We start from the raw sequence: 19910 nt of genomic DNA, 5'->3' as shown, positions 1-19910 counted from the left end.
GAGATCCGTTCAGGGCTCTCACAAGCGGTCCAAAACTGATCAGTTTTGCCCTAATGCATTCTGAATGGAAAAAGATCCGCTCAGAATGCATCAGTTTGCCTCTGTTCAGTCTCCATTCTGCTTTGGAGGCGGACACCAAAACACTGCTTGCAGCGTTTGTGTCCGTCTGACAAAACTGAGCCAAACGGATCCGTTCTGACACACAATGTAAGGCTACTTTCACACTTGCGTTCGGGGTTCCGCTTGTAAGTTCCGTTTGAAGGCTCTCGCAAGCGGCCCCAAGCAGATCCGTACAGCCCCAATGCATTCTGAGTGGATGCGGATCCGCTTAGAATGCATCAGTTTGGCACCGTTTGGCCTCCGTTCCGCTCAGCAGGCGGACACCCGAACGCAGCTTGCAGCGCTTTGGTGTCCTCCTGGCCGTGCGGAGCCAAACGGATCCGTCCAGACTTACAATGCAAGTAAATGGGGACGGATCCGTTTGACGTTGACACAATATGGTGCAATTGCAAACGGATCCGTCCCCCATTGACTTTCTATGTAAAGTCAGGAGTCCCTATTAATATACCATCAGATCAGAGTTTTCTCCAATCCGATGGTATATTTTAACTTGAAGCTTCCCCATCACCATGGGAACGCCTCTATGTTAGAATATACCATTGAATTTGAGTTAGATCGTGAAACTCAGATCCGACAGTATATTCTAACACAGAGGCGTTCCCATGGTGATGGGGACGCTTCAAGTTAGAATATACTAAAAGAACTGTGTACATGACTGCCCCCTGCTGCAGACCCCCCCTGTATTTAACTCATTAGTGGCAGGTGCGGCCCCCCCCCCCCCTTCCTCCCCTGTATTTAACTCATTGGTGGCCAGTGCGGCCGCCCCCCCCCCTCCCTCCCTCCCTCCCTCCCTCCCTCCCTTGTATTTAACTCATTGGTGGCCAGTGCGGCCGGCCCCCCCTCCCCCCCCTGTATTTAACTCATTGGTGGCCAGTGCGGCCGGCTACCCCTCCCTCCCCCCCTGTATTTAACTCATTGGTGGCCAGTGCGGCCGGCCCCTCCTCCCTCTCCCCCTAATTAAAATGACCGACCCCCCATCATTGGTGGCAGCGGAGAGTTCCGCTCGGAGTCCCAGTTTAATCGCTGGGACTCCAATCGGTAACCATGGCAACCAGGACGCTACTGCAGTCCTGGCTGCCATGGTTACTTAGCAATTTTAGAAGCATTATACTTACCTGCGATGTCTGTGACCAGCCGGGCGCTCCTCCTACTGGTTAATGAAAGGTCTGTGCAGCTAATAGCACAGACCTTTCACTTACCAGTAGGAGGAGCGCCCGGCCGGTCACAGACATCGCAGGTAAATATAATGCTTCTAAAATTGCTAAGTAACCATGGCAGCCAGAACTGCAGTAACGTCCTGGTTGCCATGGTTACCGATCGGAGTCCCAGCGATTAAACTGGGACTCCGATCGGAACTCTCCGCTGCCACCAATGATGGGGGGGGTTGGTCATTTTAATTAGGGGGGGGGGGTGGCCGGCCGCACTGGCCACCAATGAGTTAAATGCAGGGGAGGGAGGGGGGCTGGCTGCACTGGCCACCAATGAGTTAAATACAAGGGAGGGAGGGGGGGGCGGCCGCACTGGCCACCAATGAGTTAAATACAGGGGAGGGAGGGAGGGGGGCCGGCCGCACTGGCCACCAATGAGTTAAATACAAGGGAGGGAGGGGGGCGGCCACACTGGCCACCAATGAGTTTAATACAAGGGAGGGAGGGAGGGGGGCCGCCCACACTTGCCACCAATGAGTTAAATACAGGGGAGGGAGGGGGGGCCGGCCGCACTGGCCACCAATGAGTTAAATACAGGGGAGGGAGGGAGGGGGGGCCGCACTGGCCACCAATGAGTTAAATACAGGGGAGGGAGGGGGGGGGGTCTGCCCCCTGCTGCCTGGCAGCTCCTGCAAGGCAGCAGGGGGCAGTCATGTACACAGTTCTTTTAGTATATTCTAACTTGAAGCGTCCCCATCACCATGGGAACGCCTCTGTGTTAGAATATACTGTCGGATCTGAGTTTTCACGAAGTGAAAAATCAGATCTGAAAAAAACAGTTATGCAGACGGATCCGTTCTGAACGGATGCAAGCGTTTGCATTATAGGAGCAGATCCGTCTGTACAGACACCAGACGGATCCGCTCCGAACGCAAGTGTGAAAGTAGCCTTAAGTCAATGGGGACGGATCAATTTTCTATGACACAATCTGGCACAATAGAAAACTGATCCGTCCTCCATTGACTTTCAATGGTGTTTAAGACGGATCCGTCTTGGCTATGTTAGATATAATACAAAGAGATCCGTTCTGAACGAATACAGACGTTTGTATTATCTGAACGGATCCGTCTGTGCAGATCCATGATGGATCCGCACCAAACGCGAGTGTGAAAGTAGCCTTACTTACCTATGCCGCAGTTGTGATTGAGAGGATAGAGAAGTGAGCAGGTAGACGCTGTATGGAGGAGATTATGTGTAATACATATGTGTAGAGACAGCGTCTGTAGATAGTGGGACGCTGGCAGGTTTAAAGGGAATCTGTCACCTGCTTTTAGCATTTTAAGCTTTCACCATCGCTATGTTCACTAAAGTACCTTATTTCCAGCAGTCTTCTTTTTACTTGATTTCGTTTTGTCCTTTTGATATAAAAGCGCTTTTTATGATATGCTAATGAGGGTCCAAGGTGCCCAGAGGGGCGTTTTTTTTCCCTCTCCGGTGCCCAGTGACGCCCCCCTGCAGTGCCCAAGAACGCCTCCTGATCCTGAAATAACCTCCCACAGCCCGGCAAACGGTTCCGCCCCCTCCCCACGTCATAGTCTACCTTCTAGAAATGCCCCGTCCTTCTTCCTGTCGGCGGCCAGAAAACTCGTGCAGGCGCAGTACCGCCTGCGCCTGCGCGATCATCAACCTCCTCAGGGCAACAGCGCTCAGGTTACATCACTGGGCTCGGCGCATGCCCAGTGAGACTTTTGAGGCTGTTGCCCTGAGGAGGTTGATGATCGCGCAGGCCGCAGGCGGTACTGCGCAGGCCGCAGGCGGTACTGCGCCTGCGCGAGTTTTCCGGCCGCCGACAGGAAGAAGGACAGGGCATTTCTAGAAGGTAGACTATGACGTGGGGAGGGGGCGGAACCGTTTGCCGGGCTGTGGGAGATTATTTCAGGATCAGGAGGCGTTCTTGGGCACTGCAGGGGGGCGTCACTGGGCACCGGAGAGGGAAAAAAACGCCCCTCTGGGCACCTTGGACCCTCATTAGCATATCATAAAAAGCGCTTTTAGATCAAAAGGACAAAACGAAATCAAGTAAAAAGAAGACTGCTGGAAATAAGGTACTTTAGTGAACATAGCGATGGTGACAGCTTAAAATGCTAAAAGCAGATGACAGATTCCCTTTAAATATAGGAGGAAGAGGAAGTATTTGGTCTGGGATGTACTGCGCATGCGCCTGCGTTCCACTGATCCCGAAGGTAAGGGCCCGTGGAACGCACGCTCAGAGCGTAATGTAAAATAGTGTTAAATCAATTGTAAAATAGAAAGGGGTGCTATCTCTAGTCAGGGATAGACCCAGCGGGGAGAACCAAGTAGTCCCGTGGGGTCGGAGGGAAAAAGAGTCCTGGTTATTCCTAAATTCCTGCTCTCCCGTCACCTGCTGATGACTGACAGTCTTCTACCTAGTTTTCTCCCTCTCTCTCTAGGAGAGAACTGCCAAGAGTGCTGGAGATTATCAGTAACCATGACTCTTCTCAAGTAGATTTGACTCTTTTTCAGGCCTGGGCTGCAATGATTATGATGCTGGTTCTCGGCAACCACTTACTTTTAGCTCACACCGCTGAAATCAGCATAAAGTTGATGACAGGTTCCCTTTAAATGTTTGTTTACCCTGCCTGATGCTGAACTAGTTTTTTTTTTGTGTAGGCCTTAATTCAGGTCAAGTAAGGCCAGTCCAACTATGGCATCGTTTGCAAGGAGACAGGTTTACATAGTGTTAATGTATGAGGAGCATCATTCAGTTTGTGTCCTAGGCGGGGTTTATAATATACATCTTCTGTGTTGCCCCCAGCTATACAATTACTGCTTTTCTGGAATGTTTTTACAGTAACGGTGCCAAAACTGCTTCTTTTGGAATTCTCAGAATGTCTCCTCTCCTAGCAGGAGCATGTCAACCTTTACATGGACTCTTCTGTGAAGCAAAATTAAAAGCCATCCCCCTGCAAGTACACGCCTTTCCTGTTAGATTTCCTGAACGCTTTGTGCTATAAAACAGCAAATATGAGGGTCCAGTTTTATCAGTCCTTAGCTGCAGATATCACGTTTTTCCTGATTACTTTCAGTTTGGCAGAATGTGGGAGACTGCTCGTGATGCCTCAAGAAGGAAGCCACTGGCTCAGCATGCAAAGCTTGGTACACAGCTTGTCCAAAAGAGGCCACCAAACTGTTGTGATTACCTCTGAAACTAATCCCATTAATAAAAACTTGGGTTATGCCGTGCAAACCTACAATGTGCCTCCCGGCCAAGGAAGTATGGAAGACTTTGTTAAGCAAGTGAGTCAAGAAGCATTTGAGCATAAGACGATTCCTCAGAAGATACAGCTAGTATACAAAAGACTAACAGATCAATCGACTTGGCTTCTAACATCCTGCAAGAATGTTCTTCAAAATGAAACACTCATTGAATATTTGAAAAAAGGCAAGTTTGATGCCATGCTGAGTGACCCTTTGTTTCCATGTGGTGAGATCATTGCTGAATGTCTCTCCATCCCTTCTGTGGTCTTCACGAGCGGCGCTCCTTTTGCGATAGAACAAGAAGCAGCTCAGTCTCCTAGCCCACCTTCCTATGTACCCAAATTGTTCACCACCTTCACTGACCATATGACCTTCATCCAGAGACTACAGAATGTTTTTGTAAGCCTATTTGACAGTGTACTGTTTGACATATTGTACTCTCCTTATGCAAAACTGGCCACAGAGTTCTTAAAACGAGATGTCAGCGTTATGGACCTTTACCGCAGAGCTTCAATCTGGCTACTTACATATGACTTTGTCTTTGAGTTTCCCAAACCGGTTATGCCGAATATGGTTTTTATAGGAGGTATCAACTGTGCCAACAGGAAACTGCTAAACCAGGTAAAATGTATTTGTTTTATTTTGCGCATTGTTCCAAGTTCCAGCATAGTAAGTATATGTTCTTCTGATGAATGTAAAGACTTCTGCTACAGCCAGCTGCCTTACAGCCAGAGAAGGTTTTATTTTAAGTTGATAGGTAGAAGGTGGAAAATGGATGATCTCCAGCTTTGATTGCAATGTGAGACTGGATAGCATTAACCCCTTAAAGATTGGGCCAATTTTAGTTTTTAATAAAATATATAATAATTGGCCGGTTCTTTATTAACAATATATTTCCATTTAATCCCTTTAAAAAAAATAAAATAAATGCAATATACATAAAATAATATACCAAACATAAACCACAAAAATCCCTATGTATTTAATTAAAAAAAAACTTAGGACAATAATAACTAAAATAACCCTAAAATAATAATACAAAATTGTGCATACAATTGCATATCATAAAATAATATCTAGTCACATAGAAACATAGAATGTGTCGGCAGATAAGAACCATTTGGCCCAACTAGTCTGCCCAATATACTGAATACTATGAATAGCCCCTGGCCCTATCTTATATGAAGGATGGCCTTATGCCTATCCCATGCATGCTTAAACCTCTTCACTGTATTTACAGCTACCACTTCTGCAGGAAGGCTATTCCATGCATCCACTACTCTCTCAGGCATCCATTACTCTCTCAGTCACAGTCCCCCTATTTATTACTACTGCGGAGCTCACGCACTATTTTAGAACCTTTACGTTCCACAGCAATATAAAGAGAATTAGCAAGGTATCTTATTGTTATTGGCTTGCTCAAAGTAGCATTCTTGATTGATTTAGCATAGTCTTGTTATAGCTGTTTTGTATCACATATAGTTGCAATTATATAGTCTTGTGGTGGCTAGGTTCCATGTATACCACGCGGTTGTTATTATTATACAGTCTTGTGATTGCTACTTAATAGCTCAGTTCCATAAATAGCGCAATAGTCATGTGTTGTAATCTGGTAAGTAACAATGTTATCTGCTTACCAGGATCTCGATGTAATGGTAGATATATTTCGTTAATACATACGTGATTTTGCTTGTATGTATCCATCTGCTTCTTAGACCGCTTGTTGCCATGCTCCGTGCACGCTCTGGTGCCGGAACCTATTACCTGGCGCATGCGTGTTATAGGCTTTGAGACGCTGACCATGCTGCGTAACTTTGTGGATTGCTTCCTGATACAAGTCCTTGCGCTGTGTATATATTGCCGTGTTTTCTATTCCCAAAACGCATTTCGAAACCCTCTAGGTTTCTTCTTCAGCGGTCAAAACTATTTCCTGAACTCCGGGATTTTTATTTTTTACAGTACAAATTAATTTGTGAAGTTATTACGCGAAGTCTCGCAAGACTTCGTGAAGCAATAACTTCAGCTCATCGGAGCCAATACATTCTAATACTGTACGGAGTTCCTGCTCCGTACAGTATTAGAACAAAGTTTTGTGCGAATCGACTTTGGATGTTTCATCCGAAGTCGATTCACTCATCCCAAATGGGAACCTTCACAAGGCCCTAGGTCAGTGGTGGCGGATTCTATGGCACATGTGCCAGAGGCAGCACTCGGAGCCCTCTCTGTGGGCACCCGCACCCTGAAAAAAAGTCTATAGTGTACCAGTATGCCTTAGACTTTTCCTGTCATTCATCAGCGCAGCCAGAGCACTGAATGTAGGCAGGCTATTATAGCTAAATTATAGAGTACATGGAAGATATACTATATTGGACTGTAGTATTCAGGTTAAATTGTCGTGTTTGCACTTTGCAATAAATAAGTGGGTTTTGGGTTGCAGTTTTGGCACTCGGTCTCTAAAAGGTTCACCATCACTGACCTAGGCTGTCATAGCAACTAATCAAAGACCTGTGATTTTGCCACAGGGACTCTGATTAACTACTTAGATGCTTTGGTCACTGTTAAGGGTGTTCTGGTCAGCAGGGTTAGAATATGATTCTATTTCTTTCTGCCAGAGTTTTGGTATTTCTGTAGTGAAATACTCCTTGGAAGAGACACACTATGAGTTCATAAGGTTAGAGGACAGATTAACGGTCCCCAAAATGCTCTATACACCCAGAGACTTGACTTAGGGTGGGTCATCATAAAAGACGTCTGTCTAGGAGAAGCACGCAAGCCGACCTTAGTCAACAGTATGCTCACCAACACACTTGAAAATGGACGTCCTTCCCTATTCCAGCCATGTCACAGCAGTTTCCTGATAAAAGAATTGCCACACAGCGCTCATGTGCCTTGTGCTTTCACAGATCCCTCCTGTGAAGACCACGCCTGCGACGGTGAGCAAGATCACTTAAGGTGCACAGTCTTCCACAGGACAAGAGAAGACAACAGGGTTGCAATGTCCATAGAAGACAGGCTGTTCTTGGATATCATGGATCAAGGAATAGTAAAAGACAAGTCAAAAAGATGGGTCGCACCTTTACTGTTTAAACCCCAGAGACAACGCTTACCTAACAACAAAGAACTTGTCTACAGTCGATTTATCTCCCTCAAGCACAAACTTTAGAGAACATTTCTTTACCTTCATGGAAAGAATATTCCAGAACAACCATGCAGAAATGGCACCCTTGCTCCAAGACTCCGAGGAGTGTTGGTACTTACCCATATTCAGCGTGTATCATCCTAAAAAATGAGGGCAGATACAAGTAGTATTCGACTCGAGCATCAGGTGTGAAGGCGTCTCGCTAAATGATGTCTTACTGTCTGGTCCAGACCTCAACAACAGACTTCTAGAGGAACTTCACCACTTCCGCAGAGATTCTGTAGCATTTATGGCCGACATACAACAGATGTTCCACTGCTTCCTCGTTAAGGAAGAACATAGAAACTACTTGAGGTTCTTCTGGTACTGCAACAACAACCCCAATGAAGACATTAAAGAGTACCAAATGAGAGTGCACATCTTCGGAAACAGTCCTTCCCCTGCAGTCGCTATCTACAGTCTCAGACATTCAGCCCAAGAGGGTGAAGCAAAGTATGGGTCAGATGTCAGATCCTTTGTGGAAAAGGATTTCTACGTGGACGACTGCTGGAAATCCACACCCACTAATGAGACTGCAATCAGTCTCCTGAAAAGGGCTCAAGAGATGCTCGCTCTATCTAATTTAAGGTTGCACAAAATCGCCTCCAACAGCCATGAGTTAATGCAGGCCTTCTCACTCCAAGACCATTCAAGTTATCTAAAAGACTTGTCCTAAACAGTGGCCCTACATGCCTATACAGCATAATCCTGCGGACCACGCGACTAGATCCGTCACACCAAGCCACCTTAAGGACACAACATAGTTTATGGATCCTGCATTCCTGTACCGTTCAATGTCTCGCAGCATCGGATCTGACACGTTTGAATTGGTAGACCCAGATGACGACGAAGAAATCCGAACGGATGTATCTGTTCTACGTACGATGACTTCGGACCACCAACTGAAATCTCATCGTTTCAACAGGTTCTCCACCTGGATGTTGCTCGTTTGTGCTATAGCCTGTGTAGATCGCATAGCTCAGTCTTACAAATCGACATTACCTGTGAGCCACAAGCCCTGCAACGGGTGGCATCACTGCAAACACGCCTTTACCGCTGCTAATCTGGAAAAGTCCAAAAACATAATAATTTGCACTATACAAAATGAATGTTATGCTAAGGAAATAGACTACCTCAGCAAAGGTCAAACAGTCTCTCAAACATATCTTGTTGATATCAATGTAGAATATTGGGTCAAAGAGCACACAACTCAAGAATAATACTGTTTAATCATGCATTTCCTTCATGAATATATTTTTATGGATAACTTCAATGAGATGCTTTTTCGAATCATGGAGAGAGAAATTGAGAATTATGAATCATCAATTAGAATCAGTATAATTAATCATGCAATTTGTAAATTTGAATGTTTAATTTCATATATTGTCTGCACGTAGCATCATCGTGTATTTAGGCGCTGGTGTCACTTGTAGGATGTTTAGTTTATAATATTAACATTATCAGTTTTGCATTTTTTTCATCAGGAGTTCACGCTTTACAAGAATCATGCACAGATATAATTTAGTAACATTTTTTTATATTTGTATTAAGATTCTGTCACATTTTTCTAATTGGAGATTAAAATCATTGATTTTGGTGTTTCGTCTATTCTTATTCATTTTCTTAAACTCTATTCAGGGTGGCCGCTCCTGTGTTCCTCCTTACCTTTCTTCTGTGTTCTGTGTCTCTATATGTATATCATCTAGATCATCGAGTGTTCCATAACGTCATTTTTGACATGCGCATTGTTCCTATGAGGGTGGAGACACGGACTCGCGACACTTGTGATGCGATTACGTGTTAACATCTTCATCACGTGATCGCAGCACGAACACGTGATACAACACAGATCACATGCTCTCTCTAGGCACCGGGCTGCAACATTCTATGTCACTTCCTGAGACGCGGAGATGACGTAGAAGTAAGACCATTAACATTAAATTAAATCCAGTCAAGTGGCCCATTTTTATTTTGCAGACTTTTATTTTCTTTTATACAGGAACACATTGCATTTACTGCCCCCAAATGTGGCATATGTAGCGCGCTGCTCCAATTATTTTGCCCGCCCATTTCTAAAAGCCCTGTGAAATGGAAAAACTACTAGTAGTAGTAAAGATCCACATTATACCCCCTAGTAGTAATAATTCTCCCTATAATATGACAGTACAAGAAATACCCCCGCTTAGTGCCTGCAGTTGAGCTAATATCCCCATAATGTATGCCAGTATAAAATACCCCTATATAGTGCCCCAGTAAATTAAATGCCCTCATAGTGCTCCTCTCCCACTTCCCCATAGTGTCCCCCATAATGTGCCAGTAAAAAATGCCCCTTCTTAGTGCCACCAGATGCCCCAATAGTGCTCCACTCCCCCATAGTGCCCCCAAATAATGCCCCATAGTGCCGCTCTCCCCTATAGTGCCTCCCATAATGTGCCAGTAAAAAAATGCCCCCTTAGTGCCACCAGATGCCATAGTGCCCCCCATAATGTGCCAATAAAAAAGGCCCCTTTAGAGCCCCCACTTCCCCATAGTTCCCCCAAATAATGCCCCTATAGTGCCAACAGATGCCCCATAGTGCCGCTCTCCCCTATAGTGCCCCCCATAGTGTGCCAATAAAAAAAGCCCTTTTAGAGCCCCCAGGTGCCCTCATAGTACTCCTCTCCCTCATGGTGCCCCCCCATAATGTGCCAGTAACAAATGCCACCCCAAAAAAAATAAGAAATGCCAGCTCCCCCCGCAAAGAAAAAAAAACAAAAACACTAATACTTACCTCCATAAGCAGTAATGCTATGCAGGCCTCTTCCGGCCTGTGTCCCTGCTGTGTGCTGCACGGCTCAGGCGGCGCGATGATAATGACTTTAGAAGAACAGGGAAGGGAGACGCCTCTCCCTCCCCTACTGCCCCCCCCCAACGCTGCCAGCAACTAGAACCAGGGCGGCGCCGCCTGTGGCGATCGGCGGTGCGGCCCTGAGGAATTGAAGAAAATTATAATTATTTGTTAAAGACGGACGTTTTTTAACATGCTTTAGGGCGGCCTGACTCCCCTGCATAACGGAAACGGGACGGATCCATTATGCAGCCCATAGACTTCTATATAGAATTGCGTTATGGTCTGTGGTAACGGAATCCATAATGCAATTCTGCTTTTACCAGTAAACGAATCGCAAACATATTGCGAATCGCAAACATATTGCGGACCGCAAACGGCGGGTGCACAATATATGGGCTCTGGCTTTGTGCACTCTGTGCTGCAAAGCAGAGGCACGGATCAGAAGCACACGGAAACACCACAAAGAGCTTCCACGAGCTTTCGGGTCTGTGCCTCCGCACTGCAAAATATAGGACACGTCCTATCTTTGGCCGTATCTTGTGGATCGTGGACCCATTCAAGTCAGTGGGTCTGCATGCTCAGCACGGGTGGTGCCAGTGCATTGTGGACTGCTATTTGCAGTCCGCAGCACAGGCACGGAGCCCTTATGTACCTGTGCATGAGCCCTTAAAGTGTTTTAGACACTTTTAGACATTTTTGAGACTTGTCCGACAAGGGGGCTTGGCTTAGCAGAAAAGGATTGTGGCTTTTTGCTTATATGCAACACTGCACCAAAAAATGTGCTCACATTTGGCATGGGACTTTTACAAGCTGCCTGTGAAAATTCCATAGACTGTGACAGGATTCTATTGCAGTCTATGGTACAAATGATAAGTTATGATAAAAGTTATAGTAATAAAAATTAACATAAAAAAAATAAACTTAATTGGTATTGCTGCATTTGAAAATGTATAATCTATTAAAATATATAAGTATTTGTCCTGAGTGGTGAATGCTGTAACAGAATAAAAAATAAAAATGTGCAATTTGCCATTTTTTGGTCACCTTGCCCCCCCCCTCAAAAAATAAATAAAAAAGGGATCAAAAAGTTGTATATAACCCAAAATAGTACCAATAAAAACTACAGCTCACCCTGCAAAATCAAGTCCTCATTGAGCTATGTGGATGGAAATGTAAAAAAGTTAAAACATTTTTTATTTTTACAAAGTGGTAAAACGTCATAAAAAAATTTGGTATTGCCATAATTGTACTGAAAAAGGTCATAATTTTTAGTGCATAGTGAACACTGTAATAACTAACCAAAAAATCTTTTTTAGTTTCATCCAACAAATCATGTTCAAGACAGAATAGTTACAGTATACGGTATAGCTAAATACATGTTTGTAATGTTACATTTTTCTTCCGGATGGTTTATGAATGACTGATTTTCACCTTTGATCTGGAAACTCTGTAGGATTCAAAGTTCATTTTCTGGTCACTATAAACCAAACAGCAAAATCTCTTAGGTGTCCGGGTCACTTATGCTTTAGTCTACTTTGTGTAAGATCAGGAGAGATGTACATTCAGCATTCACACTTTTTTTGCACTTTTCTTATTTTTCTGAATGTGCATTTGGTGAATGGTGGCAAAATACTGGTGGTGCCACAGGAAGGAAGTCACTGGTTAAGCATGCGAAACATAGTGCAAAAGTTGTATGAAAGAGGACACCAGATTTTGCTTGTTGTTCCAGAACCCAGTTTTCATCTGAAGGATGTGGATAATTATACTATAAGGACATACAATGTGCCTTTCCACAAAGAATTTATGGAATCACAGCTTAAAGCAGCAACTGAACAAGCCTTTGTGGAAATACCTTTTTTAAATAAGGTAGCGACTTTATACAAAGGAGTATCTAATGCAACTGTTTGGATACAAACAGCTTGCAGATACCTTCTTCAGAACTCAACTATCATCCAGGACTTGGAAGAAGCCATGTTTGATGCTATGTTGAGTGATCCTGTGTTTCCTTGTGGTGAAATAATAGCTGAACACCTCTCTATCCCTTCTGTTTCCTTCATGCGTGGAGCTCCTTTTGGAATGGAACAGGAGGCCTCTAAGTCTCCTAGCCCACCTTCATATGTACCAAGAATATTTACCACTTACACTGACCATATGAACTTCAGCCAAAGGGTGAAGAATGTTCTCCTCAGCCTCTTTGACTTTGTATTTTGTCATATGTTGTACTCCCCTTATACCAGAATAGCCTCCGAATTCCTGAAAAGAGATGTCACTGCCATCGACCTCTTCAGCCGTGCTTCTATCTGGCTCTTGAGATATGATTTTGTCTTTGAATTTGCCAGACCTACAATGCCTAACATGGTTTTTATTGGAGGCATCAACTGTGTCAATAGGAAACCCCTTTCTCAGGTAATCATTGTTTGTATTGTATAGTTCTCCCCTTTTTTATATTCGTATGTAGTGTGGGGATTCGCTCTGGTAGTTAGGACTAGTGAATGCAGTATAGAGGCAAAGTACACAGTTCTTGAATCAAACAGTGGTGTTTATTCACACATTGGTGTATAAAAAAAATGCAGATCAGGTGTATCACAAAATGCAGGTGGCTTGGTGTTTTTTCACACACAAGGAAAGTCTATAAACAATAAAAGTCACCTTTTCTCCTGGGTGTTAATTCAAACCCTGTTAGCCGTTCAGCCTCATCAAGTCCATAGGCGGCCTGTTCGCCTTTAGAGGGGCCTGAGTCCTCCAGCCTGGCTCAAACCTCAAATCCCAGCACAGCCGTCAGTTCACAGCACACAGACTCCTGAGCTCCACTGTCAGTCCACCACACCTGGCAGTGCTGCTAGTTTTTATGCCTGGCAAAACCCGGCCTGGAACATGGGGAGTAGTCACCCACCCAGCACTTTGACTACTCCCAGTAAGAGCTGTCCCGGATCAGCTATGACAGCCATGCTAAATCTCACGGTGTCAATTAGCAATAGCTGCTCTTACTGGCTCTTACTTCACCGAGGCCAGGAACCTCGGTGACACATACCTTCAATCCACGATGATTCCAAGTACCTTCTTACAGTGGGAACTTTGGAGAAGCCAAAGATAAGTATTGTTTTGAATTTTATTAGTGTTTCATGTTCTCCCTTTTTTTAAAGTGGCGATGGCGTTTTATAGAAGTAGATTAGAAGTAACAACTGTTGAAAGCTTGTCACACAGAGGCAGCCATACACGTTTTAGTCCATATTGGCTGTTACAGTCATTCAGACTGTTCATACAGTACATGTTCAATGACACCATGCAAAGGACAAAAGGTCTTTCTGGGAATATTTTTTTCATGGAAAGATCATTTGTGGGATAGCGACTATCAGTTGAAACTTTTAAACACAGGCAGCTTCTTTCCAGGCGATGACAACCTGTCAACAGTCAACTAAAACAATTGTTTGTTGTAAAATTTCTCCAGAAGCACAATCATTTTGGTTGTGTATGGCCACCTTTAACCCCCAGCAGCACATTAGAACTGTGATTAAAATGGATCTGTCACTACAACACCCATGTAAAGGCAGCATATTACAGATACAGGTCTGTACTCCATATTTATAAATGCACTGTATTCATGAGGGGAGTGCTGCCCCTGCCAGTGTCTAATGTGACTGACAGGCTACTGTATATACATTTATACACAGCCAACCATTAATCACCATATACAGAGAAAATTCTCCTCTAATCCATCCAGCATACTTATAGCTACCAGTCTAATGTATTCTTTCATAGCCAATATTGGCCAAACGGTGCACCTTTTTTGCGCCATTTTGGCTATCTATCATATGCCACCTTTGGATAGGCCATCAATATTAGATCGGTGGGAGTCCGCCTCTTGACACCCCCCACTGATTGTGACACATACCATTTATTATAGCTTTGTCCCATTCCAGCTTTGGACCTGTGTCTGGGAAACAATAAAGAGGGTTCAGCACTCACCCCACGTCGCTGCCCCTCCAAACAACTGATCGGCCAGGGTGTCAAGAGCCAGACCTCCACCAGTTAAATATTGATGCTGGTGCAAAGGATTGGCCATCACTATTAAAGAAGTGGATAGCCCTTTAAATTCTCCATCTTCTGCTGGCCTTGTTCCAGTCTACACAAGAAAGCTGACAACTGCATAAAACAGAAAATGTCAACCTATTATGACTCTTCTCCAATGTGAAAACTGGAATGATTTATTTTTTAGTTTAAATATAAAAAGCCCCCAAAAAATTTACGTCTCAATGCAATGCACCCTTTATCAAGAAGTATTTACAGGTGGAGACTCCATCCCTTTAATCCTTATAAAAAAATGCTGTAGCCCAAGAGGCATTTCTGTCACTAGATGTGGACACACAGAACATGTTGGCTTTGGCCAAAGTAATAAAAGGTATGGCATTCATCTGAAATACATGCTGTTTGCTAGGCCCATCATATTTGGATTTCTACATAATGCTTTATGCACAGTAAGAAAAATACAAACTTATAGGCTTTGTTCAAATCTCCATGTCTGTCCCGGCAGAGGCGCACACTACTGGACACTGCTGGATACTGCAGGATCCCCATTCACTATAATGGGATCCAGCTGAGATTAGGCAGGTTTACAACTTAAATGCTAGCTTTCTGGCAGAAAGCTGGCATTTATGCCAGAAACCCCTTGGATCCCATTATGGTGAGTGGGAATCCAGAGGTGTCTGGCTATGCCGGATACAGTAACTCTGGTAGTGTGGATTTACTAAATGGAGATGTGAACCAAAACTGAGGGCATGTCCACAGTTGGAGTGCATGCTGTAAATCATATCAGCATGTCAATTTACGGTATGCTGCAGACTTTCACCACAGGTGACAATGCAAAGGTTGTTAAAGAGGACCTTTCACCACTCCTGACGTGCCTGTTTTAGTAGCTCCATGCATCCCCAATGTAATAACAATTCTGGAGCATCTATTCTTCTGGCTCTATGTTGTGTCATTCCTCTGTTATTTCTACTAGAAGTTATGAATGAATTGGAAAATGGCAGCATTGATTAGATAGAGTCTGTGCAGGTACACCCCCCCAACTGGTTTCCTCCCCTCTGTACCCTTACTGCAGACTGCTAGCAATCATTCATAACTTCTAGTAGAAATAATACAGGAATGGCACAACAAAGAGCCATAAGAACAGATGCTCCAGAACTGTTATTACACGCGGAACACTGGATGTAGAAAATATATTCCTCCTCCCCCATAATTTTTTTTTATTTATAGTAATTCCTTATTTGAAACTTATTCTGTGTCATATTACTTTACAAATTGTGACAAATATATAAAAGAGGTATTGTTTATGTGTCTGAGAAGATCAGCTACTACCGTGTTTCCCCGAAAATAAGACATACCCCGAAAATAAGACCTACCTCTAGTTTTGCCTATCGCTGTAATATAAGGCATCCCCCCGAAAATAAGGCCTCCCCGATAATAAAGCATCCCCCGAAAATAAGGCCTCCACGATTATAAAGCATCGGCCGAACATACCGTAATGCCTCCCCGATTATAAAGCATCCGCCGAACATAATGACTCCCCGATTATAAAGCATCGGCCGGACATAATGCCTCCCCGATTATAAAGCAAGCCACCCCAGAATGTAAGGAGCTCACTGATTGGCCGCAGCCGCCGACAGGACAAGCTGCCGCCTTCTTCCGCTCGCTGCTCCCTCTGCCCTGATGGAGTCTCACAACTTGGCTGGCAGGGACACACAGGGTACGGGGTGACAGGTAGGGGGGGGGGATATCTGATGGAAGGTGGGGGATGTCTGGTGAAGATGGGGGGGGAGACTAAAAACAGTAATTAAAATGACACAGGGTGATCAGAGGGGGAATCAAAATGACACAGGGTGATCAGGGTGGGGATGGGGATCATTTAAAATGACACAGGGGGATCAGAGGGGGGAATCAAAATGACACAGGAGGATCAGAAGGGGGTACTAAAATGCTATAGTAATCCCACCCCTCTGATTCTCCTGTACCATTTTGATTCCCCCTTCTGATCCCCCTGTGTCATTTTAACCACCTCAGCCCCCAGTGCTTAAACACCCTGAAAGACCAGGCCACTTTTTACACTTCTGACCTACACTACTTTCACCGTTTATTGCTCGGTCATGCAACTTACCACCCAAATGAATTTTACCTCCTTTTCTTCTCACTAATAGAGCTTTCATTTGGTGGTATTTCATTGCTGCTGACATTTTTACTTTTTTTGTTATTAATTGAAATTTAACGATTTTTTTTGCAAAAAAATGACATTTTTCACTTTCAGTTGTAAAATTTTGCAAAAAAAACGAGATCCATATATAAATTTTGCTCTAAAATTATTCTTTGATAAAAAAAAAATGTTTGGGTAAAAAAAAAATGCTTTGGGTAAAAGTTATAGCGTTTACAAACTATGGTACAAAAATGTGAATTTCCGCTTTTTGAAGCAGCTCTGACTTTCTGAGCACCTGTCATGTTTCCTGAGGTTCTACAATGGCCAGACAGTACAAACACCCCACAAATGACCCCATTTCGGAAAGTACACACCCTAAGGTATTCGCTGATGGGCATAGTGAGTTCCTAGAATTTTTTATTTTTTGTCACAAGTTAGCGGAAAATGATGATTTTTTTTTTTTTTTCTTACAAAGTCTCATATTCCACTAACTTGTGACAAAAAATAAAAACTTCTATGAACTCACTATGCCCATCACGAAATACCTTGGGGTCTCTTCTTTCCAAAATGGGGTCACTTGTGGGGTAGTTATACTGCCCTGGCATTCTAGGGGCCCAAATGTGTGGTAAGGAGTTTGAAATGAAATTCTGTAAAAAATGACCTGTGAAATCCGAAAGGTGCTCTTTGGAATATGGGCCCCTTTGCCCACCTAGGCTGCAAAAAAGTGTCACACATCTGGTATCTCTGTATTCAGGAGAAGTTGAGGAATGTGTTTCGGGGTGTATTTTTACATATACCCATGCTGGGTGAGATAAATATCTTGGTCAAATGCCAACTTTGTATAAAAAAATGGGAAACGTTGTCTTTTGCCAAGATATTTCTCTCACCCAGCATGGGTATATGTAAAATGACACCCCAAAACACATTCCCCAACTTCTCCTGAGTACGGAGATACCAGATGTGTGACACTTTTTTGCAGCCTAGGTGGGCAAAGGGGCCCATATTCCAAAGAGCACCTTTCGGATTTCACTGGTCATTTTTTACAGAATTTGATTTCAAACTCCTTACCACACATTTGGGCCCCTAGAATGCCAGGGCAGTATAACTACTGCACAAGTGACTCCATTTTGGAAAGAAGAGACCCCAAGGTATTCGCTGATGGGCATAGTGAGTTCATGGAAGTTTTTATTTTTTGTCACAAGTTAGTGGAATATGAGACTTTGTATGAAAAAAAAAAAAAAAAAAAAAAAATCAGCATTTTCCACTATCTTGTGACAAAAAATAAAAAAAATATAGGAACTCGCCATGCCCCTCACGGAATACCTTGGGGTGTCTTCTTTCCAAAATGTGGTCACTTGTGGGGTAGTTATACTGCCCTGGCATTTTCCAGGGGCCCTAATGTGTGGTAAGTAGGTAAATGACCTGTGAAATCCTAAAGGTGCTCTTTGGAATATGGGCCCCTTTGCCCACCTAGGCTGCAAAAAAGTGTCACACATGTGGTATCGCCGTATTCAGGAGAAGTTGGGGAATGTGTTTTGGGGTGTCATTTTACATATACCCTTGCTGGGTGAGAGAAATATCTTGGCAAAAGACAACTTTTCCCATTTTTTTTATACAAAGTTGGCATTTGACCAAGATATTTCTCTCACCCAGCATGGGTATATGTAAAATGACACCCCAAAACACATTCCCCAACTTCTCCTGAGTACGGCGATACCAGATGTGTGACACTTTTTTGCAGCCTAGATGCGCAAAGGTGCCCAAATTCCTTTTAGGAGGGCATTTTTAGACATTTGGATACCAGACTTCTTCTCACGCTTTGGGGCCCCTAGAATGCCAGGGCAGTATAAATTCCCCACATGTGACCCCATTTTGGAAAGAAGACACCCCAAGGTATTCAATGAGGGGCATGGCGAGTTCATAGAATTTTTTTTTTTTTGGCACAAGTTAGCGGAAATTGATATTTTTAATTTTTTTCTCACAAAGTCTCCCGTTCCGCTAACTTGGGACAAAAATGTCAATCTTTCATGGACTCAATATGCCCCTCACGGAATACCTGAGGGTGTCTTCTTTCCGAAATGGGGTCACATGTGGGGTATTTATACTGCCCTGGCATTCTAGGGGCCCTAAAGCGTGAGAAGAAGTCTGGAATATAAATGTCTAAAAAAATTTACGCATTTGGATTCCGTGAGGGGTATGGTGAGTTCATGTGAGATTTTATTTTTTGACACAAGTTAGTGGAATATGAGACTTTGTAAGAAAAAAAAATAATAATTCCGCTAACTTGGGCCAAAAAAATGTCTGAATGGAGCCTTACAGAGGGTGATCAATGACAGGGGGAGTGATCAATGACAGGGGTGGTGATCAATGACAGGGGGGTGATCAGGGAGTCTATATGGGGTGATCACCACAGTCATTGATCACCCCCCCTGGAGGGCTCCAGGGAGACGCCTGTATGTGTTTTGCGGATCCGATCCATCTATCAGTGGATCCGTAAAAATCATGCGGACATCTGAATGGAGCTTTACAGGGGGTTGATCAATGACAGGGGTGTAATCAATGACAGGGGGGTGATCAGGGAGTCTATATGGGGTGATAACCACAGTCATTGATCACGCCCCTGTAAGGCTTCATTCAGACGTCCGTATGCGTTTTGCGGATCCGATCTATCTATCAGTGCATCCGTAAAAATCATGCGGACATCTGAATGGAGCTTTACAGGGGGGTAATCAATGACAGGGGGGTGATCAGGGAGTCTATATGGGGTGATAACCACAGTCATTGATCATGCCCCTGTAAGGCTTCATTCAGACGTCCGGATGCGTTTTGCGGATCCGATCCATCTATCAGTGCATCCGTAAAAATCATGCGGACATCTGAATGGAGCTTTACAGGGGGGTAATCAATGACAGGGGGGTGATCAGGGAGTCTATATGGGGTGATAACCACAGTCATTGATCATGCCCCTGTAAGGCTTCATTCAGACGTCCGGATGCGTTTTGCGGATCCGATCCATCTATCAGTGGATCCGTAAAAATCATGCGGACGTCTGAATGGAGCTTTACAGGGGGGTAATCAATGACAGGGGGGTAATCAATGACAGGGGGGTGATCAGGGAGTCTATATGGGGTGATCACCACAGTCATTGATCACGCCCCTGTAAGGCTTCAT

At 44.1% G+C, this 19910-nt stretch overlaps 1 protein-coding gene across 6 annotated transcripts in view; it reads left to right on the top strand.

The window, feature by feature from the left end:
• Positions 1–19910, top strand: part of LOC121008996 (UDP-glucuronosyltransferase 1A1-like) — a 148665-nt gene that overhangs the window by 103441 nt on the left and 25314 nt on the right. The window contains exon 1 of one of the 6 annotated variants that reach the window (XM_040441861.1): positions 4299–5168. The exons of 4 other annotated variants lie outside the window; for them this stretch is intronic. In XM_040441861.1, coding sequence (XP_040297795.1) covers positions 4314–5168 — 855 coding nt within the window. In that variant the 5' untranslated portion in view covers positions 4299–4313. Of the gene's footprint in view, positions 1–4298; positions 5169–12066; positions 12962–19910 lie in introns of those variants that run through there. One more of the 6 variants, XM_040441862.1, reaches the window with a different exon arrangement.

Source organism: Bufo bufo, chromosome 7 (assembly GCF_905171765.1).
Source record: "Bufo bufo chromosome 7, aBufBuf1.1, whole genome shotgun sequence".
In the NCBI taxonomy this organism is placed as follows: Eukaryota; Metazoa; Chordata; class Amphibia; order Anura; family Bufonidae; genus Bufo; species Bufo bufo.
This window is presented reverse-complemented; position numbering and strand designations above follow the sequence as displayed.